Genomic DNA, 18,117 nt, shown 5'->3' with positions numbered 1-18,117 from the left:
TGACCCTGTTCCCCTCTGCGCCGGTTTCCCACTCTCCACTCGGAGCGGTCCACCTCGGAGTCCCTGTACCCTGCGTCCCCATCCTCTGAGCCTTCCGCACTAGGTAGGTCTTTATTCTCTCGCTGACCCCCTGCCCAGTCCTCAAAGCCACACGCATCACTGCCGCCCGCTTCGGTGGCGCTCGACCGCCAGGAGGCAGCACCCTGTTGGTGGGGCGGAGCCGGGTCCCCGCCCCCTCCCCCCGGGCTTAAGGGACCCCCCTTGGAGCCCGCCCACGCGAGATGCGGACCGTGGCCCGGCCCCCCCGTGCCTTCCCCCTGAGGGCCGCCCCCGCCCCGCGCGCTTCCTGGGTGGGGCCGGGGCGGCTTCAAAAACCCCCGCCGCCCCTGCCGGTCCCCGCTGCCGCCGCCCTTCGCGCCCCAGGCCGTCCCACCTCCCTCCTCCCGCCGCGGATCCGCCAGACAGCGAGGCCCCCGGCCGGGGGCAGGGGGGACGCCCCCTCCGGGGCACCCCCCGGGCTCGGAGCCGCCCGCCGAGCCGGCCTTAGCCGGGAGCGGAGGAAGGAGCCGCCGAGGAGCAGCCCGAGGCCCCAGAGTCTGAGACGAGCCGCCGCCGCCCCCGCCGCCGCTGCCGCCACTGCGGGGAGGAGGGGGAGGAGGAGCGGGAGGAGGGACGAGCTGGTTGGGAGAAGAGGAAAAAAAGTTTTGAGACTTTTCCGCTGCCGCTGGGAGCCGAAGGCGCGGGGACCGCATCGCGCAGCGCTGCTCCTCGAGGCAGGACTTGAGGACCCCAGACAGCAGCAGACCCCGCCACCGCCTCGGACGCTTGCTCCCTCCCTGCCGCCTACACGGCATTCCCCAGGCGCCCCCATTCCGGACCAGCCATCAGGAGCCGCAAACCCGACTCCCGCGAAGACTTGACCCCAGACTTCGGGTGCACCCCCCTGCACGACCCCCCAACTCCCCAGCTTCTCTCCTGAGCCCCCGCGCATCCGAGGACCCTTCTCCGGGATCCGGGAGACGGGATCTCTCTCAGACTTGCCTCAGCTTCCCTATTCAAGATCACCCATCTCTGGTACCAGAGCTCACCCATTTCGGGTTTTTTCCGTGGGATACCGAGAACCCACCCATCAGAGCTTCTCCTCCAGCTCTGCTCCGTTCTCCCTGAAGGCCTCAACTCTCCCCACAAACAGACCGTCCTACCTTTTCCTCGGGAGACCCCCAGCCACCCCAGCCCCTGTAGGGGCGGGGCCTCCCTCTTCCCACCCCAGCCCAGATCGCGCTCTCGGCTGAGCCGGGGGGCGCCGCCTCCCTCATGCCGCCCTCGGGGCTGCGGCTGCTGCCGCTGCTGCTGCCGGTGCTGTGGCTACTAATGCTGACGCCTGGCCGGCCGGTCGCCGGACTGTCCACCTGCAAGACCATCGACATGGAGCTGGTGAAGCGGAAGCGCATCGAGGCCATCCGCGGCCAGATTCTGTCCAAGCTTCGGCTCGCCAGCCCCCCGAGCCAGGGGGACGTGCCACCCGGCCCGCTGCCCGAGGCCATACTGGCCCTTTACAACAGTACCCGCGATCGGGTGGCCGGGGAAAGTGCCGAAACGGAGCCTGAGCCAGAGGCGGACTACTACGCCAAGGAGGTCACCCGCGTGCTAATGGTGGAATACGGCAACAGTGAGCTCGCAGGGGCAGGGGACCCTGGAGGGGAGCCCCCAGGGGGCGCCGGAGTGCAGGGGTCACGGGGAGGAAATTGCTGGTAGAGGAAACTGGCTGGAGGAAGAGAACCCCCGGGGGCGCCGGGAACGTGTAGGGGGGAGGGGTCCCAAAGAGGATAGAGCTGAGCTCCCTAACCCCAAGGTATCTGGTCTTGAAGAAGAGAGTGAGCGAAATGGACCGCTTTTAGAGGGCGACGGGATCATGCGAGATCGTGCGGGGAGTCCCTTAGAGAGAAGCGAAGCAATTCGAAAAAGACTTCCCCTTTCAGGGTGCTCGAGAATGCGGGGGTCGTGGGAGCGGGGCTGCAGAGAGGGAGCTCACTTCGGGAGAAACCAGCACCCCGGCATTTGGAAAAGGAGAGAGAGGTAGTGGGGAAAGCTGACCCAGTGTTCAGGGGCCGTGAGGCAGGAAGATTCAAGGACAGAAAAACAGAAGCGAACCCCAGAGGTGTGCCAGGAAAGTAGAGAGAGTGGACCCGCACGCACAGGACGCGAAGAACACGCGAGATTGGGGGAGGGCTTAGAGGGAGAGGCGGGGAGGGGGTGATAAATGTGAGGTCGGAAGGGGACGCGAGGTTGTAGGGTGCGGGAAACTAGCGGGAGAGAAGCGGAGACCCTAGGATGTGCCCAGGGGGTGGGGGCGGGGGTGCCCAGGATGCGCCAGGAGGTGCTCTGAATATTTCCCAGACGGACTGTTAAAAGGAGGAAACCCAGAGGAGGAAGCGCGCGCCCCCAGGAAACCTACAATACTGGGTCGTGGGAAGGGGTTTTACAGAACGGGAGGATAAGCGTGGGAAAGGTGGACCTGGAATGGGGTAGAGGAGCTACGGACCGTGTCACGCTGGGAGCAGCCGGGCCCCCCACCCTCCCGCCGCTGGCTGGAAGGGAGAGGGCTGAGTGAGGAACCGTAGTAGGGAGAGGTAGGTGGGTGGATGCGACTCTGCGAGACCCGGGGGAAAGACCGAGCTTGTAGGGGTTGGAGAAGCCCCACGTGGGTGCCACGCGCGGGCGTGGGGGAGGAGCCTGCGCTTCCGGAAGGGGCAGGAGGACCCCGCAGAGCTCAGTGCAGAGAGCCTAGACCCCAAGCTCCTAGTTCCTCTCTGCGAGGCTGGGGAAACCCCAGCGTCCGGCTGCCTAGCCCTCCCTTCCCTTTCCTTCTCGTGCCTCGGGGTTGGGGGGGGGCGGGTTGCGGGGCGGGGATCGCGCGCGGAGCCTGGGGCGAGACGAGGCAGGTCCGGTCCCCGCCCTCGCGACGGCGGCGGCTCCCGCCCTCTTCACCCCCAGCTCAGGGCGGGGCTACCCTGGGCCCGCCCTGTCGGCGCCCGCGCGGGTACCCAGGCGTCCCGCTGGGCCCCGAGGCTCGGGGGCGAACCCCGCCCCCCGCTTTCAGTTTCCCTCGTGAGAGGTAGACGTGTGGGTCTCTGGCCCATTTGGGCGCCCAGCTGCGGCTTCAGTCAAATGACATCCCTACAGCCTACCCACCCACATCTCCGTCTCACCTTTTCCGTCGACGCTTCACCGTCGTTGGAGAGGTTTTTCCAACGCTGACACCTTAAGTTTCTCTTCAGCCCTCTTCTGCCTCCACCTCGCTCCCAAACCCTCCGTCTGTCTTCCCGTTTGTCTTCTGCCTTTTCGTCTCTCCCGCATCCGTGTTACTCTGTCCCTCTCTGGGTCTCCTAGTTTCTTTCTCCATCTCTTCCCTTTTTCTCTTTTTCTCCTCCATAGCCTACTCTCCATCTCTCCCTCTGACCCTTCCTGCTCCCTCTATCGCTTTTCCTCCCTTTCTGTCTCCTGGGCCTGGGCTCTGCCCTTCCTTTTGGGTCGGCTGAGTAACACTTGGGCCAAGATAGGGCTTATTTGTGAGGGAGAGGGGACAGCTCGGCAAGAGATGGGAGGAGCAGGGGGAAGGAGGCGCTCAAGAGGGTCTTCCTCTGTCCTTTCTCAACATGTCTCCACCATTTCCACGCCCCCACTGCAGAGGCCTAAAGAAACTGATCATGGCCTGTCCCCCTCTTTCCCAGTCCCCAGTTTTTCCTGGACTAGGAAAAGAAAGTGAAGTTGCTCAGTCGTGTCCGACTCTTTGCAACCCCATGGACTGTAGCCCATCAGGCTCCTCCATCCATGGAATTTTCTAGGCAAGAGTACTGGAGTGGATTGCCATTTCCTTCTCCAGAAATATTTCTTTGAGCCCCTTTTTTTTGGGGGGGAGGGGCCAAGAATATTGGAGTGGGTTGCCATTCCCTTCCCCAGGAGACCTTCCCGACCCAGGGATTGAACCCAGGTCTCCCTCATTGTAGGCAGATGCTTTACCATCTGAGCCACCAGGGAAGTCTCCTGGACTAGAAGTCTTTTTAATTTTCTGTTTCCCTTCCCCCACCCCTGAAGCCATCCTTGTCTAGAATGAACTTTACTTTCTCTAACCAGTTAAGGGAGGAAATACTAATAATAATAACAAAAATAATGTCACACTACCAGGGAGGGAGCATAGCCTAGGGATTATAGGGAGCATAGGCTCTGATCAGACTGGCCGAGTTTGAATCCCCACCCCACACTGTAGTTTCCTGGCTGTGTGGCCTAGGGGCAAATTGTTTCATCTCTTTGCCTCAGTTTGTCCATCTATAAAATGGGTATACTAATGGACTCTTTCTCATGGGGTTGTTGAACACACATTAGAGTAACCACTGTATGCAGACTCTGCGCGACATACTTCATCTGCATCATCTCATCTATTTCACACTGTCATCCTGTCTTCAGTCCTTGGCTTATAGGTGAGAATCTGGCACAGAGAGAGGAATTCACCTGCCCAAAGTTCCACTGCGCTTCAGTTAGGAGAGCCTGGGTTGGGAGGCAGAGAGCTTGATGTCAAGTAGATTTAACAGCTCCAAGAGGGAATGTGACTTGCCCAAGGTCACAGAAGGCAGCAGAGGCATAGTCTGATGCAAGTGCCTTTATCTCTCTGCTTCAATATAACTTGCATTTGAAGCTCCAGGTGCTGGGGAGGCCTGAGCAAGCAGAGCAGCCCCACCCCCAAGCTGGCTTTGTACTGAGGGGCCATTTTCTAGCTGATGAGAGGGAAGGATGAATAGGACCCCCGTTTAAAGAGCTAGAGGAATTTCCCTGGTGGTCCAGTGGCTAAGACTCCAAGCTCCCAACGCAGGGGACCTAGGTTCAATCTCTGGTCAGGGAACTAGATCCCACATGCTGCAACTAAGTGTTCGCATGCTGCAACTAAAGACTCCACATTCCACGAAGCCTGAAGATCCCATGCCACAACTAAGACCCTGCACAGCCAAATAAATAAATATTTAAAATAATAATAATAATAAAGAGGCGGAAACAAACCCAGAGGGGAGAAGCTAGTCGCCTAAGGTCACACAGCTAAAAAGTGTCAGGGTCAGACTCCAACCCAGAGCTCTTCGATTTGGGGTGCACTAGCTCCCCTACCCCTTGCCAAACACTGACATCCCTCCTCTTGACTCTTTCTGCCTAGAAATCTATGAGAAAATGAAGTCTAACTCACACAGCATATATATGTTCTTCAACACGTCTGAGCTCCGGGAAGCGGTGCCCGAACCTGTGTTGCTCTCTCGGGCAGAGCTGCGCCTGCTGAGGCTCAAGTTAAAAGTGGAGCAGCATGTGGAGCTCTACCAGGTGGGGGCAAGGGTCCTGCAAGGTGGCCTGGGCTGGGGTAGTCCCGGGACGGCCACAAGGCTGGTGGCTGCAGGGTCCAGGCAGACCAGCCCTGAAGGATGAGGGAGCACAGACCGTGGAGTCTCCTAGAGCCCTAGAATGTTAAGTGCTTAGCAGCTGGAATCTTCGGAGCTGGACTCTGAAAACTCAGGACAAGGAAAGTTGGAATCTTTGAAGAGTTGGAGACTTTCAAAATGCCTTGTGCCCACCCAGTAGCTACTAGCCACATATGGCCATTTAAATGGATTAAATTAAATAGAAGAAAGAATTCAGTTTCTCAGTCTCACTGGCCATAGTTCAAGTGGTTCGTAGTCACATGGGGTGAGTGGCTGCTATTTTGGACACCACCGATAAAGCCCATTTGCATCGTCACAGAAAGTTCTCTTGGATAGCTCTGTTCTAGAAGAGTCTCCAGGAAGAGTCCAGAAAATCTGGGTTTTCTCAAAGGTTATGTGACCTAGAAGCCATGCCAGATGGAATGTTAGATTCAGTGGTAGATGTTAGACTCTTACGACGAGGCAGCTTTGATACTAACTGCACGGAGTCTAGAGAACTTGGCTTTATGCCGCCAGCTCCCAGGGCGTCATTCCTCGTGGATGTCAGGTGTCTGCAACTGTCTAGGTTTCTGGCACGTTGGACTCCTGGGTTTGTTGAACTTGAGTCTCATAAAACTTCTCGGGTTCATAGAATGTGTAATTCTTGGGGTGCCACCAAGTGCTGGAGTTATGGAATGACTTCGAACATAACTTCTAGAAAGCGATAGACTCTCAGAATTCAGAGCTGTATCATCAATGACCTCTATGGTATCAGTAGGAGAATCATGGTCTCATGAGCTGTCCAAGCTGAAAGGAGTGAGGAAACTGAGGCCAAAAAAGAGAAAGGAATTTTCCACAGCCCTCTCGGGATCAAGGGTGGAGGCTGAAATGCCTAGGTGTCTTGACTGCCAGCCTGGAGTTTTCTGTCCCCTGTCGTGGGGTTGGGTGGTTCCTGTGAAGCTCCTCAGTGTGGATGTCTGGGAGGGGGACTGTCTGATGGACTGTGTGGAGACCCGTTTTTGGGGAGCAGATGGATTGAGGGGTGCAGGGTACATGGGTGTGTGTGGCAGCCTCTACCCACTGTCTCACCCCCCAATTCTTCATCCCCCAGAAATATAGCAACAATTCCTGGCGCTACCTCAGCAACCGGCTGCTCGCCCCCAGCGACTCACCGGAGTGGCTGTCCTTTGACGTCACTGGAGTTGTGCGGCAGTGGCTGACCCACAGAGGTGAGGACCACTTGTCTGCCCCACCTCTTGTTTTGTAACCCATTGTTTGTCCTGGGACCATCCTGCCTAGCACCCCCCTGCCCTATGTTGGTGCTGAAGGGCCCAGACCTGGCCCTCCTCCCAGACACTCACACCTGAGTGATTAATGGTTAATCCATTTCTTGAGCACCTGCCCTGTGCTGGGTGATGCTGGAGACACAGAAGTGACGAAAACAGCTTCATTCAGACCTTCAGGAAGCTCGTGCTCCATGACTTGGGTTGGGGGACTTGGGGAAAAGACCTGAAAACCAGGTAGTGATGTCCCTGCACGGGCAGGGTTGGGATGGGGAGCCCAGAGGAGGTGCCTGATGCACCTGGGAGGTCAGGGAGGGCTTCCTGGAGGAGGAGATATTGGAGTGGGTGTCTGAGGGATGCATGGGGCCAGCCCGGGAAAGGAGGGAGGGGCAAGAGTGTTCAAGGCAGAGGGATAGGCTATGCAGAGGCCTTGAGTCCGGGGAAGGCCTGACACACCTGTTCTGTCTGGAAGAGGACTATCTGTCCTGTCACGTCGAAGGCCCCAGTGCTCACATCTCCCTTCCTAGTCTCCCTCTCATTCATTCCTTCATCGGTAAATGCTAGTAGGTTCCTGCTCTGTGGCTGGCCCTGTGCTGGTGGGGTGGGGGAAACACAGTGGTAACCATGACAACCTCTAGGCCTGCCCTCAGGGGACCTGCACTCACTTCTAGACACCCAGGAAATCTTGCCCAAAGCCTTAGCAGGCCATGATGGCCAGGATGAGCAGGGCAGGGATGGGGGAGGCCCTAAGTGCTATAGGAGCCCAGAGTGGGCACCCTAACACCTCTGTGGGGAGTCCAAGAGGGCTTTATGGGTGAGAATGATTGTGTTGGGACTCATGGAAGAGGTGATGGTTTGGCCAGAGGAAATGACGGGGGTTAGGGAGCAGGTGCATAGTGGGACAAGTGTCCTGGGCTGACTGCTGAGTCCAGGGCACCCAACACAGGGTCCACACAATAGTGGGTGCTTAGGAAAGCATTCATTCAGTCATTCATTCGAGAAACCTTTCTTCCGGGATATATGTATACATTGAGCTGATTCACTTTGCAGTACAGACATGACTGAGCGACTTCACTTTTCACTTTCATGCACTGGAGAAGGAAATGGCAACCCACTCCAGTGTTCTTGCCTGGAGAATCCCAGGAACGGCGGAGCCTGGTGGGCTGCCGTCTGTGGGGTCACACAGAGTCGGACACGACTGAAGCGACTTAGCAGCAGCAGCAGAAACTAACACAACATTGTACAGCAACTACACTCCGCTAAAAGTTAATTTAAAAAATAAGAACAACTGATAAACACTGCTATGATTATTAGATATACATATTCTTTCAAAAGGGCTCCCCTGGTGACTCAGATGGTAAAGAATCTGCCTGCAATGCAGACTGAACCTAGGTTCAATCCCTGGGTTGGGAAGATGCCCTGGAAAAGAGAATGGCTACCTACTCCAGTATTCTTGCCTGGAGAATCCCATGGACAGAGGAGCCTGGTGGGCTACAGTTCATAGGGTCGCAGAGTTGGACACAACTGAGTGACTAACGCACTCTTCTTTCAAAACATGTTAATAAAAACCGTTACTTTTTGTTTTGTATATTTAAAAAAAATAAAAGGAAGAAGGAAAACCTTTCTTCTGCACCTGCCTTGGGACAGGAGCCTCGGTCCTTGCATCCCATCCCAGCCCTGCCTGTGGGCCTTGGCTTCCTCATCTGTAAAATGGGGAACTTTGGTGAGGATTAAAGGAAATAACTCACAAAGAGTGTTTAGAACAGGGTCTGGCGCCCAGCGCACTCAGGAGATGTTTGTTTGTAAGACCGTGGGCCAGGCCCAGCAGGGAACAAGAAAACAAGGTTCCCTGCCCCCGTTGTATCCTGCTCGTCACTAAGAACAATGAGGAAATAAATAGCCAAAGACAAATGTCAGAGCTACAGAGGTCAGTGCTTTGGAGAAAAGAAAGTGCTGTCAGGGTGGGGGGAGGGGCTGTGACCCGGAGGGCCTCCCGGAGGAGGTGGCCTTGGAGCTGAGACCTGGAGGAGGAGGAGGAGGAGGCCGCAAGGCCGAGAACTGCAGCGAGAGGGTGCAGTGAGGGGGCAGGCAGGGTAAGGCGCAAGAAAGAGATCCCCCCACACCCCAGGGGTTTGCGCCTTCCTTCCTCTGCTGCCCACCCGCAGGGGTGGGTGAGCCGCCCCCCTCACACTGGCTTCCCTCTCCCCACTCCCACAGAGGAAATAGAGGGCTTTCGCCTCAGTGCCCACTGTTCCTGTGACAGTAAAGATAACACGCTTCAAGTGGACATTAACGGTGAGGCCCCCTGCCTGCCCCCCCCCCCAGCAGTGATTGTGTGTGTGTGTGTGTCCTCCCCCGCCCATCCCCGTCATTCATCCATCTGAGTGTGTGTGTGTGTGTCCCCAATCTTCCCCACCTCGCTGACTCCCAAAACCAAAGCAGGGTTCAGTTCCGGCCGCCGGGGTGACCTCGCCACCATTCACGGCATGAACCGGCCCTTCCTGCTCCTCATGGCCACCCCTCTGGAGAGAGCCCAGCACCTGCACAGCTCCCGCCACCGCCGAGCCCTGGACACCAACTACTGCTTCAGGTGAACCTTGCAGCCTTCTGGGCTGGGGGCATCCTCGCCATTCACTGAGCGGCCACCGCAGGTTGGGCACCTGGCTGGTGCTCTGCTTGGGCTAGCATCTCCTTCAGCCTGGAGGGCTCAGGGGACGAGGTCCGAGCCTCGGATGCTAGAGTGTGTGTGAACTGGGAGTTCTCGGATGTTGAGATCAGGCGGGTCTCTTGCTGGTTGGTTGGCATCGGAGACTTACTAGTATGTGGAACACTGAACATGTGGGATTCCAGCATTGGAAGGTCACCATGTTAGATTCCTGTACTGTGGGCAGGTTGGGGTTTGAAAACATTGGGATTCTAGGATGTTAGAATTCGGTATTAATTATTGAAGTCTGAGAATGTTGGATTCAAGGAATGTTGGGTTCTTAGAAGTTGGGAATTCAGAACTGGGAGATTGCCCATGATGGGTACCATTGACAGACTGGAATCTCCCATGTTGGCAGGTTGGAGTCCTTGAATATTAGGTCCACAATGGTGGAATCCTGTGTTGAACTATTAGCATCCATAAATGTTGGAGTTGGTGAAAGCCAGAATGCTGGTACCTTAGAATGTTGGGGCTTGGTCTTATTTATTCTTGATTGCGCTGAATCTTCACTGCTGTTTGGGCATGCTTTAGTTGAGGAGGCATCTCTTGTTGAGAAGCATGGGCTCTAGGTGCTCTGTCTTCAGTAGTTGTGGCTTGTGGGCTTAAATCGCTCCTGGGCATTTGGGATCTTCCCTGACCTGGGATCAAACCCATGTCCCCTGCATTGGCAGGTGGATTCTTAACCACTGGACCACCAGGGAAGTGCCAGTGCTGGAGTCTTGTTAGAATCTTGGAAGCCTGTGATCTTAGAAAGTGGCAGCTTGGACCTCTTGGGAGATGGGCTCAGAACTGTGGAATGCTGGAATGCTGTTTTGAAATATTGGAATTCAAGAATGCCAAGATCAAAAAAAAAAAAAAAAAGAATGCCAAGATCCTCGAGAGTGGGGATGTGGGAATTCTAGAAAGTTGGAAAGCTGTTACTGTGTTAGAATCTTGAGATGCCAGTGTATTGCAGTCTAAGAAAACTGAGAAGTTGTCTTGGAATTTTGAAATGCAGAGTTAGAATGTCGCAAATTTAAAATGATAATCTGACCTTGGTCTGCCTCTGCTAAGTACTTTGATGGTGCCTTTGGGCTTTGTTGCATGCACTTCTCCTGCTGGAAAGTCAGCTCCGTTTCCAAGGTCCTTCATCACCCGATCCTACCCTCTGCCCAACAACTCTATGAATGAACGGATGGATTAAAGTCTGAGTGCCAGTCTGCTATAACATTAAAAGAGAGGCAGCCAGCCATGTGAGCGACACAGTGCCACTTAGGAAGTCTTGCCAAAAAATCAAACCTGAAGCCCATCAATAATGGTAGGTCCAACTCCCAATTTTCCAGAAATATAAGGACAGAGAAACACGTTAAACAGCACCATGGGCATGCAGTCTGCAACATCTAGATTGTGGGAAACCTGACCCAGTTTCTTCAACAAATACGATACAAAGGGATGAAATAGAGAGATGGGTTTATAGATTTTTAAAAGAATCTTAAAAGATGTTTCAACCAATAGCCATGTATAAACTTTACTTGAGTACGTATGCAGACTGTTTTTAAAATTTTATTTACTTATTTGCTTTTTGGCCTTGCTTCACGGTTTCCAGGATCTTAACCTGACCAGGTATCAATCCCATGTCTCCTGCATTGGAAGCACAGAGTCCTAACCACTGGACCACCAGGGAATTCCCCAAACTTTTTCTTTTCTTTTTTTTTTTTAAGGTATTGGGACTTCCCTGGTAGTCCAGTGTTTAAGACTCTGTGCTTCCAATGCAGGGGATGTGGGTTTGATCCCTTGTCAGGGAACTAAGATCCCGCATGCTGCACGGCATGGCTAAAAAATAGAAAAATAAAATAATTTGAAAGATAATTATGAGACAGTTGGGGAAGTATGAACTCTGACTAGATATTTGATGATATCAAGGAATTACCGTTAATTTTTTTGTGTGATGCTCTAAAGTAGTCTAGATTTCCTTGGAGATAGAAATATTTATGGATGAAATAATACAGTGGATGACGTGCATTTCAAAATCATTCGGTGAAGGAGAGAAAGTGGATAGGGGTAGAAATACAGTGAAACTGACCATGACTTGATGTTTGCTGGAGCTGGATGGTAGAGACACAGCAGTTAAATGTAAGATTCTCTGCTTTTGTGTATGTCCCGTGCCTCTGCTGTGCTCAGTCATGTCTGACTCTTTGCGACCCCATGGACTGTAGCCCGCCAGACTCTTCTGTCCATGGAATTTTCCAGGCAAGGCTACTGGAGTGGGTTGGTGTATGTCCGAGACTTTCCGCAATAAAAAGTTATTCTTAGCTTAACCACTATCTCCACTGGGAAGCCTCGGTGACCCTTTCCTCAACATCCAGGGCTAGAGAGTAGCTCAGGGTCACCTGGAGGGCTTGTTAAATGTGGCCTGCTGTCTCCCAGCCATCCCCACCCCCCAGTTCCTGATTCAGTGCATCTGGGGTGGGGCCTGAGAACTTGCATCTCCCACAAGTTCCCAGGCGATGCTGCTTCGGCTGCTCCAGGAACCCCTCATGGAGAGCAGTTGAGTTGGATAACGGAATCACATACTTCAAATCAGAGGATCTCAGCACCCCAGCAGAGCTGGACCAGAAATGATAGATTTTTCTGGACAGTGCTTCTTTCCCTTTTGTGAATCTAAGACCTTTTTGAGAAGCTGAAAGCCAGGAACCTTTTCCCCCCAGAATATGCCTATACAAACACACATATGTGGGCTTCCCTGGTAGTTCATCGATAAAGAATCCGCCTGCAATGCAGGAGCTACAGGAAATGTAGGTTTGATCTTTGAGTCGGGAAGATCCCTCAGAGGGAGAAATGGCAACCCATTCCAGTATTCTTGCCTGGAGAATCCCATGGACAGAGGAGCCTGGCAGACTGCAGTCCAGGGGGTCGCAGAAGAGTCAGACATGACTTAGCGACTAAATAACAACACCACACATTTGTGTGCCTGGTTTAGAGATCTCAGACCCCTCCTTGCCTGTCCATGGACTTCCTGATGTCTCCTTGGCCCTTAACAATATCTTATTTGATCTAACGTCCCCTGCATCTTTGTACAGATGAAGGAACTGAGGCCTAACCAGACTGAGGAGGGACCAGGCTGAGCTCACAGGAATCTGTTTCCTGACTTCCTTCTTGAGGTCCTGTGGCTCTTGGAAAGGCCTTGTCTTGCCCTGGGAGAGCTTGTGGCATTGCCTCCTCCCGCTTTGCTTGAGCTGACATGGTTGGGCTGGGCAAATGAAGTCAGAGACCTCTGGCCCTGAACTCTACCACCCACAGCCTACATTTGGACAGACAACATCCCCCTTTCTCTAAGGCTCAGTTTATCCCTCCTTCAAATGGGAATAATAATATAATACCTGCCTTGGAACTTCCCTGGTAGTCCAGTGGCTAAGACTCCACACTCCCAATGCAGGTGGCCTGGGTTCGATCTCTGGTTAGGGAACTAAGATCCTCATATAGCAACCAAAGAATTCGCCCGTTGCTGCGAAGACCTGGCACAGCCAAATACATATTGGAAAAAAAAAAAAAATAAGCCCTGCCTTGTAGGAAATTCTGTATTGATTTTTAAATAGGAAAATACATGCACATGGACCAAACCTAGAAAGGATATTCAAAGACTCTCCAGTTCTGACCCATCAGTCCCCCTCTGAACAGACTTCTATTATATTTGTGCAGGCTTTTCTCTAGTTGCAGTGTGTGGGTTTCTCATTGCAGTGGCTTCTCTTGTTGCAAAGCACGGGCTCTAGAGTGCACGGACTACAGTAGTTGCAGCACACAGGCTCAGTAGTTCTGGGTCCCGGGCTCTAGAACATAGGCTCAATAGTTGTGGCACAAAGGTTTAGTCACTTCACAGCATATGGGGTCTTCCCGGACAAGGGATCAAACCCGTGTCTCCTTCATTGCAAGGCAGATTCTTTACCACTGAGCCACCAGGGAAGCCCGAGGACTGACTTTTGCATCTAAGCCTGGGACAGAGATCATGAGTACATGGCAGTAGTCTTACACACCACCACTCTCTGATGTGCTTCTAAAAAATATAACATATTGATCAATTAATTTATACAGCCAACACTTGCTAAGCACCTGCTGTGTGCTAGGGACTATTGTAGGCAGTGGGGACACCTTTAGGGACAAAATAGACAAAAAGTCCTGTCCTTGGAGGAAGATAGGAAATGAACAGATAAACAAATCAATCTCTAATGAAAGAGCAGGTGGCAGTAAGTTCTAAGAAGGAATATAAATCCAAGGAAGAAGAAAGAAAGAAAGAAATTGTGATGATTTGTTTTTCCTATTCTGATTTAAACTTTTTATTATGGAAACATTTAAATGTATAAGCAACAAGATGATAAAATGAACCCTCATATACTCTCATCTAGATCAGCAGGCATTAAGATTTGCCCCATTTCAGTTGCAGACATTTTTGTATTTTCTTGCAGAACTGAAATGTTGTTATTACACTAAATGGAATTAACAATCTTTTTTTTTTGCTGCGCCTCATGGCATGTGAGATCTTTCCTGACCAGGGATGGAACCCATGCCCCCTACATTGGAAGCACAGGGTCTTTACCAATGAACTGCCCAGGAAGTCCCTAGGAATTAATTATTTAGATTGGTATTTTGGGTAGGATCATCCAGGCCGGTCTCTGAGGCAATGACATCATTTGTTTAACTGATATTTATTGAGCACCTACTGCATGCCAGGCAGTGTTGTAGGAGTGAAGACTCCCCAAAGTGAAGGATGTTTGAGCATATGTATAAATGGAGTGAAGAAACAGCCAGAGAGGGTATCTGTGGGAACAGCAAGTCAGGCAGAAGGAACAACACGTGCAAAGGTCCTGGACTGGGACTCAGGAACAGCGAGGATGCTAAAGTGGCCAGAGGACAGTGAGAGGGGGAGTGGGGAGGGAATTGAGATCAGCTAGATCTGGTGGCTCCTTGAGCTTGTGGCGAGGACTTGGGCATTGGGCTTGTTCAGAGCAGAGGAGCGACATGACAGTCTCTAGTATGTGGCCCCAGAAGGCAGGGGTTTGTCTGTTTCATTTGTACTGAGTCCCCAGTAGGCCCCAGCCCAACACGCAGTAGTAGTTCAGTAAACATTTGTTGCACACTTAGAACATATCAGGGCACATGGCCCTGCACTGTGTTGTTTATGCTGCAGTATGTAGATGTGGTGTGATCTGTGTAGCTGTCCCCTGTGGACAGTCATTTGGCTTCTGTAGGCTTGGGTTTTTTTTTGTGTGTGTGGCTGCACTGTGCAGCATGCAACATGGAACTTCCTTGACCAGGGATCGAATCCACGCACCCTACAGTGGAAGCTTGGAGTCTTTTTTTGTTTGTTTGTTTTTTGTTTCTTTTTTTGTTGTATTGAAGATCGGAGTCTTTACCACTGGATGTCTCCCTGGGAACTCCCCTCATTTGGCGCCTTACAGGCTTGTTTTGAGTGCTGTCTGAGATAATGCTTATGAGGATGCCCTTAGTGCAGTGCTGGACTAGAGGAAGTGCTTTATCAGTGTTAGCGATGATCACTACTATTATTACTATTATTGCTGTTATTATCACAGAGGGTACAAGGAAGACCAAGTTGGATAATGTGCTGGAGGGCAACCAGGGTGAAACACACACACTCCAGGGGAGGAGCGGCAGCCTTCTGCTCTCCTGACAGTGTTTTTCCCTCCCGCCTGCAGCTCCACAGAAAAGAACTGCTGTGTTCGTCAGCTCTACATTGACTTCCGCAAGGACCTGGGCTGGAAGTGGATTCACGAACCCAAGGGGTACCATGCCAATTTCTGCCTGGGGCCCTGCCCTTACATCTGGAGCCTGGACACGCAGTACAGCAAGGTGCGTCTGGAGCCCGACACCCCCCCCCCACCACTCCCCAGCTGGGGGTGGGATTCGGGTAGCAGAAACCGAGGGAGGAGAGGGAGAAAGAGAAGTCAAATCAGATGAATTGGCGAGATGGTAGTCAGAAACACAGGGGAGAGGGAGGTTGGAGGGGAGGTGATAATGGGATGGGAGAAAAGCTCGAGGCAGCATCTGCAAAGTTAGACTCAAGGGAGTGGGAGACAGAGATATGGGGAGACCTATTGGTAAAGAACCCACCTGCCAATGCAGGAGACATAAGAGACAGATGTGGGTTCAATTCCTGGGTTAGGAAGATCCCTTGGAGAAGGAAATGGCGGCCCACTCCAGTATTCTTGCCTGGGAAACCACATGGACAGAGGAGCCTGGCAGGCTACAGTTCATGGGGTCATAGAGTCGGACACGACTAAAGTGACTTAGCCTGTGGAGACGGATAACTTGGGCGTGGGAAGACGTGGGGAGATGGAAGGAGAAAGAAAAAGATAGACAGAATGAGAGAAAAAGGCAGGAGGGTAGAGAATTCGGAAGATGGAAGGACAGTGAGATACAAGCCAAGAGTGGAACATGGGGAGAGGCAGAGAACCAGAAACACACGGAGTGAGATACGACAGAGGGAGATGGGGAGAGGCTGGCAGGGTGGCAGCATCCTCCGCGCGACCCCCGACCCTGACCACGCACACCCGCCCCGCAGGTCCTGGCCCTGTACAACCAGCACAACCCGGGCGCGTCGGCGGCGCCGTGCTGCGTGCCTCAGGCGCTGGAGCCCCTGCCCATCGTGTACTACGTGGGCCGCAAGCCCAAGGTGGAGCAGCTGTCCAACATGATCGTGCGCTCCTGCAAGTGCAGCTGAGGCCCCGCCCCACCCCATCAGCCCCCGCCCCATAGGCCCCGCCCACCCGGCAGGCCCGGCCCCGCCCCCGCCCGCCTCACCAGGACTGTATTTAAGGACACAGCACCCCCGCCCCCCCATCAAGCCCACCTGGGGTCCATTAAAGGTGGCGAGAGGATTGGGTCTCTGTGTCGTTGGGCGCCTGACGGCGTTCTCCCTTCCGACGTTCTCTCACCCGTCTCCCTCTCCTCCATCTGCCTCCTCCTGTCTTTGTCCACTATTCATTTGCCCCTCTTCACACAAAAACTTCCTTTGCGCTTGTTACGTTCCTTACTCCTAGTGAACATTTAGATTCATTTATTGTTAGGTTTCTTGATCGAGCACCTTGGACCCTATTTTAAGTGCCTTATATTAATTAACTTTTTAAACCACCATAACAAAGCTCTGAGATAAGAGATTGTTAACACCCACTTAAGAAAACGGAAGCCCAGAGAGGTTAAGGAATGTTCCTGCCCACTAAGAACCTCCTTTCTGGGGAGGAGACAGACATAGTAGCGTTGTGCAAAAATAGGAAAGCAGGATGGGCTAGAGATGGCTTTGGGGAGGAGGGAGGGCTTCTTGGAGGAGGTGGCATTTGGGACTTGAAGGAAGCCAAAATGGCAGCTTGGGGGAGGATCGGGGAGGGTGTTCTTGGTAGGAGGACAAAAGCAAAGGCCTGGAAGTGAAGATGAACTTGGGGTAAGCTACACAGGAAAGAGGCCAGTGCGGTTAGAAGGGAGGGGCATAGGGAAGGGTGTTAAGATCTGAGTCAGAAAGTAACACTCACAGCCCAGAGAGTAATAACAACAATTCTCCACGCCAGGTATGGAGCTTCTAGCTCATGGCATTCTCCCCACAGCTCAAGAAAGCAGGGGTTGGCAAACTGTCTCCCAAGGCTGCCTGTTTCTGTAAATAAAGTTTTACCGGATTACAGCCATGGTCATTCCCTACTGTACTGTCTGTGGCTGTTTTAGCGCTACAAGGGCAGAGCTGAGTAGAAACTCTGCAAAGTCAAAAACCTTTACTATCTGACCCTTGATAGGAAAAGCCTGACAACTCCTGCTACAGGGACCATTTGCTCCCCACTCCACAGATGGGAAAACTGAGGCACAGAGAGGTTAAGTGACTTGTTAAGGTCACACAGCTAGCAAATGGCAGAGCTGGGATTCGAATCCAGGTAGCTGGAGTTGAGGGTTTATGCACGCGACTTCTGCACTGGTCTCACCTTCCAGACCCCCATCAAGGAACCCGTTCTCTGAGGGAGGCAGGCACCATGACAGGGTTTTGAACAGAAGAGGGATGTGATCTGACCTGCTCAGAGGTTCCCTCTGGCTGATGGTTGACACCAGACTGAAGGGGGGTGAGGGTGACCCCAGGGAGACCAACTGTCCAGGAGAGAAATGACAGCACCCTGAGTTGGGGTGAGTTTCCCTTTGCTCTGTTTGTTCCTGTCTGCTGGGGTCTTGCTGGTGAACTGTCCCCTGCTTCCTCTTTCTCTGGCCTCTCAGTTTCCCCTCTTTCTCCCTGGTTTCAGTTCCTGTCTCTCCCTTGCCCTTCTCCTTAACCTGTTTTGGTCAGTGACTGCCCTGAAGGTGTGAGTGCTGAGCTTCCTTTGTTGGGGGATGCGGCGGCTCTAGGTCTGGATGTGTGAGTCCCAGCATGTGCCCCCTCCAGCCCAGACCCGCGGTAGACCTGTGGTCACTCCTCTTGCCCCAGGTCTGGGAGCCATAAAGGGGCGGGGCGTGAGATGGGGGACCAGAGGAGGTCTCTATTCAAGGACATGTCACCATTGTTACCAGCCTCTGGTGTGGAGATGCCGGCAAGGACACAAGGATATGAATAGTAGTCACTGTGGCCCCAAGAGGATGTGGCATATGTATGCACACATTTACACAGAGGTTCAGATATGGGTAAAGGTCCCACAATGTCCCAGTCGCCTGAGTGCCACGGTGGACACACAAACAC

The 18,117-nt window shown here is 53.2% G+C and overlaps 1 protein-coding gene across 1 annotated transcript; it reads left to right on the top strand.

Moving 5' to 3' along the window:
• The first annotated feature begins 385 nt into the window (after positions 1–385).
• TGFB1 (transforming growth factor beta 1) lies at positions 386–16,291 on the top strand. Its single transcript, XM_043899247.1, has 7 exons — positions 386–1,669; positions 5,201–5,361; positions 6,547–6,664; positions 8,936–9,013; positions 9,161–9,308; positions 15,110–15,263; positions 15,976–16,291. The coding sequence occupies exons 1-7, from the start codon at positions 1,315–1,317 to the stop codon at positions 16,132–16,134; spliced, it is 1,173 nt and encodes a 390-aa protein (XP_043755182.1). The 5' UTR covers positions 386–1,314; the 3' UTR covers positions 16,135–16,291.
• The last annotated feature ends 1,826 nt before the right edge of the window (positions 16,292–18,117 follow it).

This window comes from Cervus elaphus, chromosome 4, assembly GCF_910594005.1.
Source record: "Cervus elaphus chromosome 4, mCerEla1.1, whole genome shotgun sequence".
Classification (NCBI taxonomy): domain Eukaryota; kingdom Metazoa; phylum Chordata; class Mammalia; order Artiodactyla; family Cervidae; genus Cervus; species Cervus elaphus.
Note: the sequence above shows the minus strand (reverse complement) of the source record. Positions and strands in the feature narration are given on the sequence as shown.